This window comes from Lagopus muta, chromosome 3 (assembly GCF_023343835.1).
Source record: "Lagopus muta isolate bLagMut1 chromosome 3, bLagMut1 primary, whole genome shotgun sequence".
Lineage (NCBI taxonomy): Eukaryota > Metazoa > Chordata > Aves > Galliformes > Phasianidae > Lagopus > Lagopus muta.
In genome coordinates, this window is record NC_064435.1 from 4583456 (window position 1) to 4595806 (window position 12351).

Here is a 12351-nt window from a genome sequence, read left to right on the forward strand (position 1 = left end):
CTTCCTTCTCTCATGCCTACCTTTAGTGGTGGGGAATCGGTTTCTGAGGAATTGTAGAGAATGTAATTACAAAGTAATTGTAAAGCAATTTTCCTGGCTGATAAAGCAGGTTATACTCTGTAATGAGTTGTTGCCCCACTGACAGCTTCAGACCTGATCTCCTTTGTTAGGTTAGCTGTTCCTTGTGTTGTGGTATCAGAGCAGATATAAATCTGCATGGTTCAGTGCCTTTTGCAGTAAGCAGGGGTGTAATGAATGCATTCAACAGTGCACATTTCTCTGTACAGTGTGGGAAGAATACAAATTGGATTCATTTAATGAAGTTTATGTTTCATTTCTTCTTTGAGCACTTGCTGGTGCTTTTGCTATCCTTTAGGTGTACATGCCCTTGTGAGTGCCTGGCGTTTTGTTGGCCTTTCAGTCCTGCTAGTATACTTGTGTCTGTGCACATATTTGTGTATGCATATGTAGGATTTTGTAGGATGCACATACAGTCCAGGGCTAAAATTCATTTGTTCATCTAGGTTAGAGTTTCCAGTGTTTTGGTTATATAACTCAGCTACATACCTACAATCAGTAGCTTTTATCATTATTTTGTGTTTTAACATCTGGAAAAGGTTGAGTTTTTAATTCCATTTACACTATTCCCTCATCTGTGCTGGCTTCATTCTTCATTTTTATTTTTGGACTAGCTATGGCTTGGACTGTACAGTTGGATACACCATAAACAAGAGCTGGAGCAGGACTGGAAGACACATAGCTGAGACAGTGGGCTGCTGTGCCAAAACTGTACAGTTAGGGTCAGTTTTTCTCATGTTGCAGGAAGTCCAGATCTGTTTTGGTAGATGCTGAGAATAGGCAGTGTGGGGTTGGTTTTGTGCTGTCAGTGTCCTTGGTTTAATTTGTGAGGGTTGCTGGGACTTGTACATGGCTCAAAATGAACTCCACCTGGAATCATCATCATAGAATCACAGAATGGCCTGGGTTGAAAAGGACCACAGTGATCATCCAGTTTCAACCCTCCTGCTATGTGCAGGGTCGCCACCCACCAGACCAGGTTGCCCAGAGCCACATCCAGCCTGGCCTCAAATGCCTCCAGGGATGGGGCATCCACAGCCTCCTTGGGCAACCTGTGCCAGTGCATCACCACCCTCTAAGTGACCTGGGGTCACTTGTGTTCTTGCATGCACGTGTTGTCTCTGTGCAGTAGTCCACAAGGGCTGGAGTTGGAATGCCAGTAAATCACTCTTCTTTTAACTTCAAATGGAGAAAATAGTTCCACTTTTCATTGAAATGCCTCAAACCACAGCTGAGAAACACCATCACTGAGCAGAGTTCCAAGTGTGGAAATGCTAATTAAATGGGAGCTTTCATTTTCGCGCAGAGCAATTTGCAATCAAATCTTGCTCAGTAAGAGAATGGATTTTCCATTGCTTGAAACAAGGGTAAAAAATATCTCCCTTCTATCCTTGAAGCTGGGACTTGTTCAGTCAGACGCTGCAGACCAGAGGCAGAAGCTGCTACCTCAAGTTTCATTCATATTTCTCAGAAGTTCGGATGGGATCATTAAAAGCAACCTATCTAATCTTAAAGCTTTGGGACACGGCAAATAAATTGTCAGCTCAAACAGCCTTCAATCACTACAGTGCTTGAGTGAGCTTGAAGTTTGTTCTCAGAGTTTTATGTTGCTATAGCATCTAATTCAGCTAATTACCTTTCTAAATCATGGTAAGTAAAATAGTCATCTGCAGCCTCACTGAGCTAGTTGGCAGTGGTACAGAAGAAACAGCATCCTGTAGCTTTCCTTCCTGTGTCAGCTCTGCTTCTTTGGGCTGTTTTGCCCCCAAGCCATATATATGTTAACTATGTTCTAGGCAGCATACTGCAAACCACTGCTGGATTTGAGATTTCCAGCTGTATGAGGCATGTAGCCTGAAGGATGTCTGTTTAGGACATTTGGACTTAAAGGCCTTTGGCATCAAAGGGTACTGTTACTTCAACAAGCCACTTACCTGGCTGGTGGACTAGTTTGTATGACCAGTGTGTAAGCACTGTGGTTAGACAAGTGCTTTGGGACTAGTTACATCAGTCATACAAACAGCACGCATTTCCAGCTATGCTTTAATGGATGATATGCATTTCTAATACGTTTGGATCTCTGTGAATGCTAGTTTTGTTGCTTTTGTGGAAAAAATTGCACTTAAGTAATCTGTCTTAGAGCTACACAGAAATTTTATGTATCACTGTCATCACAGGAATGTTGTGCTGGGGGAAGGCTGAGGCTGAAAGCTTGGGTAGTCGTATTTTGGAAAGCTGCTCAGTCTGCTGAGCTTTGGCTCCATACAGAAAGTACTGTAGGGTAGGGGAGCAGGAGACCCAGACAGTACCACGTGCCTTCTGTTGTGACCATGAGATGGCACAATCTTTTGGTTTGCCACGTGTGTTAAATCGCAGCAGACAGGAAGGCATCTGAAAATGCTAACAGCCACGTTCAGAACATGGTTTAGTCTGTGAAAAGATTGCTCTAATTCAGACCAAACAGATGTCAGCTTTAATGCCTGGCAGGAGACAACCTTTTAATTTTCCTAATGCCTCTACTCATGAATATTAGTATTCATTTGCTATGTAACATGAAAAGTAAAAAAGTTGAATTAATGCACTCTTTTTTTGTATTTTTCAGAGAAATAGTGGAGCATATGGTTCAGCACTTTAAAACACAGATTTTTGGGGATCGCAAGCCAGTGTTTGATGGAAGAAAAAACCTTTATACAGCTATGCCACTTCCCATTGGAAGAGATAAAGTAAGTTTTAAAGAGAAAACTTCAGAAGAGTTTCTGATTGAAGATCCCAGTGAAATATTTGCACTTTCTAATAACTGATAGAAATTGGTTGGTATGTTCTTTTTTATTATTATTATTTTTTTACGTGTAAATATGCGGCTGCCTTTAGATTCCACTTTTCTTAGGGTCTCGTGATCTTACTGCCATCACAAAGGTCTGGACAGGGCTCTGGGCAGCCTGGTTTGGTATTAAATGGGGAGGTTGGTGGCCCTGCATGTGGCAGGGGGGTTGGAGATTCATGATCCTTGAGGTCCCTTCTAACCTGGGCCATTCTGTGATTTCATCTGTGTATCTGGCTCTCACTTAGGCTTGCTTCTAATAGACTTTCAGATTCTTTCCTTTTTCCCATCCAATACAGAAATACAGAACTTTAATATCTGTATGCCAAGGCAACTGAAGTTATTACCCTGGAGTAAAAAACTAATACAGAAAAACCTCAACTGGTTTAAATCAAGTATGGGGAAATTTAGCTGAATGAAGGAATTTCTTTTTACATGGAGCTTAATTGGTTTAAGCATGGTTTAAACCATTATAAAGCTTGTAGGTGTTAACACTTTCCTCCAGAGTAATTAGATTAGGTTTCTTGGGGGGTTTTTTGGCTGCTCTGTACATAACAAATATAGCAATTTTGCTGCACTTGGGATCATATTGAAAAGATTCATGATCATACAGTGATTAATAGATGGTCTTTAATCTAAGTGGGAGAAAAACTTCATTTACTTGCAATACACGTCAGTAGTAGAAGAACTGATGCTAATCAGGAGGCTGAAACCAATTTGTCAGCACCTTTTTCCAGTTGCTCTTTAACTTAATTAACATCCACTGTCTTCATCTCTTGTCAGTGGTAGTTGTTCTTCCTTTTTTTGTGCTTGCTGATAACCTGCTTCTGTTTGAACTTGTACAAACACATTTTCATTTATTCTGCTCACCCTTCTCACTGATCATACGTGTTTTAATTCCTTCCTTATCATAGCTAATTTTCATTCTGTCACTCCTTCATTTCTTTAGACGTTTCAGATCAAATATGGACTATGTAAGTATTAAAACAAAATATTTTCTCAATTTTTACTTATACAAAAAGTGTAGTGGACGCAGTCAAGGTATGTAGATACGAGCAGTCTCCTGATGTATCTTCAGGATTTTTTTTTCAGCTCTTCAGTAGCATTTCACTCAGGTGAGATATAAAAGGCAGCCTGGAAAGTTGGATTAAAACCTATGTATTTGAGCAGAACCAGTGACTAATTTGGTTTTGAAGAGGCTTTAAAGCCAACAGTTAAAAGTGGGACAAGTTCATTACTGTGAATTCTTTGTGACAGCTAAGCTTAATGTAGCATGGCCCAGATATTGCTCTGGTAACTGGTAGATTTGTCTAAGATAGCTGAGCCTATCTGCGTTATCTGTTAGGGTGTTACTACCAAAAAATGAATGAAGTACTTCACATTATGGATTATCTACTTTAAAACTTAAGGCTCAAGGTATGAATTGGATGTGGGGTTCAGGGGGTGGGTCGGACATTGCCTTGCAGTCCAGTAATCATCATAGAGATTCTCCAGTCCTGTGTTTATCAGGGATATGGATACAGCACCACAAATAGATCCATTCTTTATCTTTTTTCCATACCATTGTGGTTAAGGAGCTTTGTAAGTTGAGACCAAGAGGAGAAAAAAGCCAAATAAGCAAAAAGAGGCTTTATAGGAAGATTGCAACCAGCATCAGCTGACAGCCTGCACCTTCATTTGCATGGCCTTTTTGGCAGAATAAACATGCTGGGCCATCTACAGATCCTGCTGTTCCAGACTCCACTTTCCATTGGTCTCCCATGGCTATGTGGCTCCTTTCTCTGCGCAGCTCTTGTGGTGAATGATGTTGGTTCTAAGATAGGGCTGCAGTATTAATTTGGATTGTCCACTATAAATTGTCAACTTGGTTGCTGGCTTTTGGAGAGGCTGCTTGTATTTGTTTTATCTTTGCTACCTGTTTTTTGACTGAAGAAGCTAACTGCTGCAAGAGGGCAGATGACTGCATGTATTAGCCTGCTGCTACCATATATTGTTTTCAGTAGCACTCTAAATACAGTTTGTCTGCTTTTGAATTGAAGCAGAACACTCCCTAGGACAGGAAAATGCAATGCTTGTGTTTACATCCAACGCAAGGGACGTTCTGAGGATGTTTTTTCTCATAGTCACTCCCACAGGTGTTTGTGATATCAGACTTAACCAATTTCCAGTTGGGTTAAGAATTGTCCTCAGACCTTATCTTCTAAGAAAGATGAGAAATCAGTGTTAGAATGCCAGCCTGGGGAGCATACCAGTTAGCTGAAATACACCTGTAGAATAATGTAGCTGTTGACAGGCTGTACATGATATCTGCTGTTTCTTCATCATTGCTCTATGTCTTTTCCCAGGCTTCACAGCATTATTCAGAGCAATTTGTTGTCCGCTCTCATTTTCCTCTCCAAACAGAAAGAATCATCTTGGTTTGTTGTTTGTCATTGTTGCAGGTGGAGTTGGAGGTCACGTTGCCAGGGGAAGGGAAGGACAGAATATTTAAGGTGGCCATAAAGTGGATGTCCTGTGTGAGTTTGCAGGCATTGCATGATGCTCTTTCTGGCCGGCTGCCGAGCGTCCCGTTTGAAACCATCCAGGCACTGGATGTCGTGATGAGGCACTTGCCTTCCATGAGGTGAGCAGAAGACACTGGTATTGCTGAGGAAATTTGCTTTGTTATCTGAAATACTTGGGCAGCTACTTTGGGTTGGATGTTCTTGTACAGCTCTACCAAATAACAGCTACCTAATAGGTCATGGAGCCAGGCGAGGAAACATGGCACTTCTCTGTTTATCAGATGATGGTTTTAAATGAAGAGAGGGGAGATTTAGTTTAAATGTCAGGAGGAAATTCTTTATTCAGAGGATGGTGAGGCACTAGAACAGGTTGCCCAGAGAAGGTGTGGGTGCTCTGTCTTGGGAGGTGTTCAGGGCCAGGTTGGATGAGGATGTAGGAACTGGGCTTTATGGTCCCTTCCAACCCAAGTCATTCTATGATGTGATATCAAATGAGAAGCCTCAAAGCTGGGTACAAGTCACTTTTCACACTGAAAATTACTGAAAATCGTTCTACATTTGTGTGGTCTCAGGGCAGGGGTGCCCTGGTACCCCAGCTATACTCCATCTATCTGTAGCCTTCTGAGAAGGAAGCTCCCTGAGCTGGCAGTAATTGGAGACTGGGAGATAGTAATTAAGTATGGCTCAAAGGTTAATTATCCTATTCCTGTGTTCCTTCAGCACGTGTTAATTGCTGATTTTCTGTATTATCAGGCTGGAGAGACATTAATGGCACTTAGTACAACAGTTTTTCTAGAGGAAAAATGCTTTGAAGTGGCTTTGTCCCAAGCAACATACATGGTATTTGTAGTCAAAACAGTATGTTTCTTTAAATCTGCTGCCATGAAACAACTTGCTTAAGACCACTGTTCAAATTAAATGCAGTTGGAAAATAAAGAGCAAATTTCTGTGCTGAACTTTCTCATTTTAAAGGACTGAGAAGTTTATGCAAATATATTTAAATAGCCTTATCTTGCATTGACTTTATCCTCATATTCAGGAAAAGAATCTGTCAGCTTTTACAGTAAATAAAACAGCTGAGACAAATGATTCACACATTTGTGTTCAGAGAAACATATTAGCACTGGTTTTGATGTTTGATATTAAATGTGTAGTACTGAATTACCAGTGCAATCATTCTGATGCAGTTGAAAGATGCTTCAGCAATGCTTGCTAGGTGAGTCGTTTAGCAAAACAGTGTTTCCATGGATTTCAGGGTAAGCCACGCAGAAATAAGGGGAGAGATTATTATTTATGGTGTTGTTTATAGCTTGAAACACTGATGTTTCTGTGCTTTTGAATAGGCATCAATAAAGTTATAAGTAGTATAAATATTTTTTACCTTGGCTTTAATTTATGATGTGGATTTACCTTCTGTTTCAGATATACTCCAGTGGGGAGATCTTTTTTTACAGCATCAGAAGGGTGCTCAAATCCATTAGGTGGTGGCAGAGAAGTTTGGTTTGGATTCCATCAATCAGTCAGACCTTCCTTGTGGAAAATGATGTTAAACATTGATGGTGGGTTTTATACAATTCTCTCTTTTTTTTTCTCTCTGTCTTCCAACAGAGAGGGAAAAATTCAATACCTTCAGCTGTATTTATTTCAAAACTTATTCCTCTGTATTTCTGTAATACAATTTTAATGCTTTTGTCTACAGTATCGGCAACTGCATTTTACAAAGCACAGCCAGTTATTGAGTTTGTATGTGAAGTTTTGGATTTCAAAAGCATTGAAGAACAACAAAAACCTCTGACAGATTCCCAAAGGGTAAAGTTTACCAAAGAAATAAAAGGTAATAAATATAACTGCTTTCTTCTGTCTGCTGGTGTATTACCGACATATATTCAGAAGATTTCCTATAGCTGCTGACTGTTTGGGAAGCAAATTATGACAGTGAACGTACACTTTTTTGAGCAAACATAAAGGCAAGAAACATTACTGGCATTTATTTCAAGATTTTGACAGTTCCTTTGTCAGTAAGCAAAGTTAGGTCAGTTCAGATAAATACGTGGCTTCTGACTTGATTACTAGTATGAAATGTTCATTGAATGGGTTTTGGACTCCATCATAGAATCATAGAATTGCTCAGGTTGGAAAAGACCTCCAAGATCACTGAGTCCAACCTCAACCTTACCATACTACCCTAACTCTTAACAACCCACTGCTAAATCGTGTCCCTGAGCACCGTGATCCTTATGGATCCTTACAACTGCTGGTATTCTATCATTTATTTTTGAAGGAGGCACATTTTGAGTTCAGATATGCACATAAGTAAATCAGCACTTGAGCATGTGATAACTATACATGTGTGCATTTAGCCCGATCGCTGTATAGGGTAATTTCAGTTACCTCTGTCCTTAATGAGAGTACAGCAGTGAATCCATGAAGATGACGTTTCGCTCTCTTCTTAAGTGTTGAGATAAACTCAAAGATGGGTTTCCTGAGATCAATTACTGGCTTGTGATTTACATAACAGCTTCTTATCCTTGACAAGCCTTCATTTCATTGTGTGTTGTCATCACCTAATCATTTGATCAAGTGTCATGGCAAAGTTACTTGTGCATGTGGACATCAAGAGCATCTCAGTGCAGCATCCCTTATTAGGTCAGTCTCTTTAAAAACAATTCATCTTCTTAAATGACAGTTGTTTTTTCCATCTTGTATTTAGGAACTGAATATGGTTTATTCTTCAGAAAGTACTTCCATCACTAAATACAAGTTTCGATTAGAAATGAGAAAACATTTTTTTCACTTCTGTCATGTCAGTAGTGCCAATCCCAGTTTCGTAAGACGGTCTTGTTTCTAATCAAGTGATTTTAAATTGTTTGACAAGACTGGGATTTTACATTTGTTATTTCTAATTACCCTATGTTAATTTTCTTTGAAATTAATAATGGCAATATTTTCATATCCAAATTTTCTAATAAATCAGTACTGTAGTTTTTACATACTTACATTTTCTTTGTACGTGTACTCTTCCAGGAAGTCTATTATCGTAGAGTCATGGAATCCTAGAATTGCTCAGGTTGGAAAAGACCTTAAAGACCACAACCTAACCATACTACCAAATTCTAACAATCCTCTGCTAAATCATGTCCCTGAGCACCACAGTTTATTCAGTTACCAAATGATGCAGTGAATGAATCAAAACTCGTAGCAAGGAATTGAGCTCCTTGTGGTGTTCACTGAACTCTTACCCATAACGTTTCTTCTGGAAAGCCAGGGTCCTTCTATTGTGGTTTAACTTGGCAGGCACTAAGCACACCCAGCTGTTGGCTCTCTCCTCATGGAGTGGGATGTTTGGGAGAACTGGAGGTGGGGGGAGAAGTAAGACTTGTATTGAGTTGAGATAAAAGCATTTAAACACATGAAACAAGTGCTGCATGATGCGATTCACAGAAGCACAGAATTGTAGGGGTTGGAAGGGACAACTAGAGAAAATTAACTATCCTGTCTGGAGCCAATACACCTTCCTTCCTGATATGTTAGCTAAGAAAGAGGGAAGTGAAAGAAGAGCTCCAGCAATCTGTCTTGTATTGAAGCAGCTTCCCATCATTGCTGCTTCCACAAAAAGTCTGCAGAATCATCTTGAAAACTTGTATTTGACCAACAAGAAGTCTTCAAGAAAATTAGAAATTCTGATATTGTACTTGTTGGAGAAACAGAATTGCCACCTTTTTCCATAAGGATTTTGAGTTTTCAAGAAGAAATAATTACAGCAGGCTCGCAGCAAAGCTAATTGTAAACTGAGGTAACATTTTATTGAAAATATTGTGCTGCAGACTTTAGAAATACTTGTGAAAACTTGATATTTATTGGTGGCTTAGTAGTAGAGGCACTTAAGCCCTGAAAAATTAGGTGGGAAGATCAGTGTGCTCAGCAAGTTATTAGCACCTTTGACAGACACCATAAATAATGCCGTGTTACTTGGCAGCAATATGAGTTTATGCCCATGTGCAGATAGATATGGAATCTTAATTTACAGCCCCCTCTTTTCTATTCCCACACATTCAACATCCTAAATGTAACAGTCGTCCCTCACCTGTTTCTGTCTGAACACAAAAGCAGCACAAATGAAAGTTCTGTATTCAAGCTCATGTCTGAGGTTAGTGGTAGTTCTGAAGTACTTCTGTTCGTGTAGCTGTGCTGTGCTGATCTGGCGTGGAAAAATTATTCTATAGGTGGGGAGTTTGACTTTTATGGTCAGCTTCTCTCTGAAAGCTGTCGGGTTTCAGGTAGGCTCCGTTTTTGTGCAGGTGGGGATTGCAGCAGATGTTTGTCTTCACTAACAGTGAGGCCCAGCTGCCTCATTCCTAGGGTTTGTTGTGCTGTCTGGAGGTCTCACAGACACTGCGTGTTTAGACATAAAATTTAAACACGGTTTTTATTCCATGCCCTTTTTCTCCTTCCACCATCCCTGACTTCAGTAGAGAGAGAGAGAATTAATTGAATACGTCCAGCTTTTTCAGCTCTAATGGCTTTAAGATTTTGCCTTGTTTCTGAAGTTCTTTGTTTAATTTTGGCTGAATCATTATTGTGTTGTTTTGTTTTGTTTATTTTGAAGTTCTAAGTTTTTTTAAATAGTCTTCAATTCCCTGAGAACACACTAAATAGTCCTTAGCTTTATCACACAGTCTGAGTAGTCTTGTAGAGTTTTATGGGCACTGATAGCTTGATTTTGAAGAAATGGTGATAAATGTTTTTTCACTTCTAGGTCTAAAGGTGGAGATAACACACTGTGGACAAATGAAAAGAAAGTACAGAGTGTGCAATGTCACCAGACGACCAGCAAGTCACCAAACGTAAACTATTTTGCTACTTCTTATGTGTGTGTTTAATTTTATGCTTGAAGAATGTCATGACTTCGTTAGGGAGCCAGGAAAAAAGCTGTCTTGCAAAATGGTACTTTGGTCAGTAAATTTAAAATATAACTCCAACTATCCCCAGTTTTGTTGTTTCTTTTGTTCTATGTCTATTCTTTAAGGCACTTAATGGCATTTCAGCCACTCCTTTCCCTTTAAGATGTGCACTTTTCTTTCATTTTGCTTTCTGGATTTCTTCAACACTAGAAGAACAGGACACCCTGTTGGTAGCATAGATCCCCAGAACTGTTGAGCAGTGAAGTGGTAGCAGTTGGGATCAGACTCTTAATCTTGCCTATTGCCATTCCGTTTTTCCCTGGAAAAAAATCTTTATAACCAACAAAATTTTTATCACCAATGAGGGTTTTGTGGGTAGCCTCAAGTAAGCAGGTAGTTTACCCTGTTCTAAGAGAGCAGTATGAGAAACAGCTCTGATAACAGGTTGCATGATGAAATAACTCATCAGTATCTCAGTATGTTATTTAATTGGTTAGGCTTAATTTCCCATTCCTTCAAGTGGTGCATTTTATTAACAAAAAGACCATTTGTGCCAACTTGGTATAAACATATGCAAATACTTATGCATATATGGAAATGTATTTGTAATGTACAGAGAAATGCATTTCTGAAATGCTCGTTGGGTTTGTGTGCCTCACAGTAAGCTCACAATTTTCTGTGTGTGACATTTCATGAGTTCTGCAGGTATCACAGATACTTAAGACATTAGACATGAGTCTTTGCCTCTAAGGCACTCACTCTTAGAAAATTTAATTGGTAGCTTTAGGTATCGAGTTAGAGGAATGCCTTCTGGGGTATTATTTAATGACCTGTGGTAGTGGTAATGATGTACTTACGATTACAGAAATAAACATGCATCATTTAAACAAGATGGGTTTAACCTCCAGCAAACTTAGAATGCGCTAAGAAGTGAATTGAAGAAATGTGGCAAAACATTTTACACAAATTAATGGCTCATTTTCATGTTTGATTTCCCCTAGATTCCCACTTCAGCAGGAGAATGGACAAACAGTTGAATGCACTGTAGCTCAGTATTTTAAGGACAGGCACAAATTAGTTTTACGCTATCCTCACCTTCCATGTTTACAAGTTGGGCAGGAGCAGAAGCACACCTACCTTCCTCTTGAGGTCAGTAAGCTTTGAAATAATACTGTACTCTGGGGATGTGGTCAGGATGGAAAAAAAGCTAAGCTGTTGACAAACTGTTTGGTGAGAAGTCAGCTCGAGAAACTGTGCAAAGCAGTTGAGGTGGGGTGAAGTCAAAGTTGTGTTGGTTTCGTTCTTTTTAACTTCGTGTTGGGGATCTTGTAGGTGTGCAACATAGTGGCAGGACAAAGATGCATCAAAAAACTCACCGACAATCAAACTTCCACTATGATTCGAGCAACTGCCAGATCAGCACCTGACCGTCAGGAAGAGATCAGCAAATTGGTAAGTGTTCCCTCAGCGTGAGCCAAGGGTGGGAGATTTTCTTTCTGTTCCCGTTTGCAGGTTCTGAGGAGTTTGTGCACTACAAACAGGTTGTTGCCCAAATACGGTTATCTCAGAAAAGCTGAGATTTGAAAGTTCCCTTTTTCTGCAAACAGTAACTCATTTGTTTGGATTTCAGATGCGGAGCGCGAGTTTTAACACTGACCCTTACGTTCGTGAATTTGGGATAATGGTGAAGGACGAAATGACAGATGTGACTGGTAGAGTCCTACAGCCTCCCTCAATCCTCTATGGAGGCAGGGTATGTTGAGGCACAGCAAAATGTGACTGCTTTGATTACCAGCTGTGGTAAACTTTGGATTGCTGTGTGTGAATGAATGATGCTGAATGCAATGAGGTTACAGTCATCATAGGTGTAGTTGTTTAATGTTTAGTATTATTGCTAGAGGTCCTTATGTTTTGTGGCCACATTGTTGGTAATTCTTTATTTCTCAATTGCTTCTTTATTTCTGTAGATAAAGCTAAGGTAAAATGCATTTATATAAACTTCCCTGGGAGATGTTGCTTATTTCAACTCTGAAATCTTCTGAAACTT

The 12351-nt window shown here is 39.7% G+C and overlaps 1 protein-coding gene across 2 annotated transcripts in view; it reads left to right on the forward strand.

The window, feature by feature from the left end:
- Positions 1 to 12351, forward strand: part of AGO2 (argonaute RISC catalytic component 2) — a 44059-nt gene that overhangs the window by 20195 nt on the left and 11513 nt on the right. The window contains exons 3-10 of one of the 2 annotated variants that reach the window (XM_048940419.1): positions 2681 to 2801; positions 5338 to 5522; positions 6826 to 6962; positions 7103 to 7237; positions 10160 to 10247; positions 11306 to 11453; positions 11637 to 11756; positions 11935 to 12057. In XM_048940419.1, coding sequence (XP_048796376.1) covers positions 2681 to 2801; positions 5338 to 5522; positions 6826 to 6962; positions 7103 to 7237; positions 10160 to 10247; positions 11306 to 11453; positions 11637 to 11756; positions 11935 to 12057 — 1057 coding nt within the window. The remainder of the gene's footprint in view (positions 1 to 2680; positions 2802 to 5337; positions 5523 to 6825; positions 6963 to 7102; positions 7238 to 10159; positions 10248 to 11305; positions 11454 to 11636; positions 11757 to 11934; positions 12058 to 12351) is intronic. The other variant, XM_048940420.1, reaches the window with a different exon arrangement.